We start from the raw sequence: 1495 nt of genomic DNA on the forward strand, positions 1-1495 counted from the left end.
TATTCCATTTATGGTTTTGCGTATGTTGAACCAACCTTGCATTCTTGGAATAAAGCCTACCTGATTGTGATGTATAATCTTTTTTATAAGTGGTTGGATACAATTTGCTAGTATCTTTTTTATTTTAGACTGGAAAAACTTCATTTATTTGTTCAAATTTGTCATAACTGGGGGTTTGGACAGGGTCAATTTTTATTTTTCTCTCTCACTTTACAGTATTTCTTACAAATGTCTTTTACAAAGAGTAGCACATATATATGTGGTATGTGATACAAAATTACAAATCAATTTTTTTTCCTACACAAGCTCCAATTATAAAGTATCATATGAAAGTTCTCCTAAAGGAACCAAATTTAAAACAAAAACCATTCTAAATTTACTAAGTAGAGAATATTTTCAGTAATCACTCATCTATGCTTTCACATTCTATAAAATTTTTTCATGGTCAACAAACTGATTTAAATGATTTAAGTTATCCCACCATTTAAACAGAAAATTATCTGCAATAATTTTAAACCATGGAGTTAGCTTAACTTCACCAAGGGCTGCTTTTTTCAGAAGTTCCTGCAGTTCTTCCTTTGACATGGAACAGTAGCTTTTAATTTCACCAGGATCTGGATTCAAAGTTACATTCTTCCTCACAAACAAGATGTAGTCAATTTTGTGTTCACCCCAGATACCATCAGACTGAGCTTTGTAGTACATTCGTGTAGATAATTAATTTCTTCTGGTGGAACCTCTTCCATGGGAATTCCTAACTCAGATTGTAAATGCCTCTGTGCTGCTTGTTTTACTTCAATGGCATCGTTCTCTTCAAGCTTGCCTGGGTTACTTAATGGATGACTACAGCAAGTATTGGTAAAACAACCTGGAAAGGTAATTTTAGCATCTGATCTCTGTTGTAGCAGGAGCTTATTCTCACTGTTGAATAAGAAGACACTAAAAGCTTGATGCAACAATCCTTTCTCAATGTTTTCATTCAGATCACAATTCTTCTTGGTCTCAGCCCCAATTTTATTGTCATTTTCATCAATAAGAATACACATCTCTGCCAGGAGTTGAACCTGTTTCCCATCAAGGTGGTCATTATTTATTTCAGGCATCCTTACAAAATGTCTGATGTGTCCTAGGATGCTCAAGCCGGTGACGCAGGGCTCAATTTGCTAGTATCTTGTTGAGAATCTTTGCGTTTATATTCATCAGAGATATTGGTCTATAGTTTTCCTTCCTTGTCCTGTCCTTATCTGTTTTAAGGATAAAGGTATATAACGGCTTCATAGAATGAATTAGATAGAGATTCACCTTTTTGCATCTTTAGAAATAACTTGAGCAGTATGGGTGTTCTTTGAAAGTTTTGTAGAATTCAGTGGCGAAGCCATCAGGACCAGGGATTTTTCTTGTTGGAAGGTTATTAATTACTGATTCAATCTCCTGGTTTGTTATGGTCCTTTTCAGACTTTCTACATCTTCCTAGCTCAACCTTTGTAGATTATAT

At 34.6% G+C, this 1495-nt stretch overlaps 1 protein-coding gene across 1 annotated transcript; it reads right to left on the reverse strand.

Moving 5' to 3' along the window:
- Positions 1-313: 313 nt before the first annotated feature.
- Positions 314-1133, reverse strand: LOC102491953 (isopentenyl-diphosphate Delta-isomerase 1-like). The gene is given in 2 exon segments (XM_014592960.2): positions 314-713; positions 716-1133. Coding segments are annotated over 2 exon segments (675 nt in total). The 5' UTR covers positions 1104-1133; the 3' UTR covers positions 314-426.
- Between the last annotated feature and the right edge of the window lie 362 nt (positions 1134-1495).

The sequence above is a fragment of the Tupaia chinensis genome, unplaced genomic scaffold (genome assembly GCF_000334495.1).
Source record: "Tupaia chinensis unplaced genomic scaffold, TupChi_1.0 Scaffold138988_1, whole genome shotgun sequence".
In the NCBI taxonomy this organism is placed as follows: domain Eukaryota; kingdom Metazoa; phylum Chordata; class Mammalia; order Scandentia; family Tupaiidae; genus Tupaia; species Tupaia belangeri.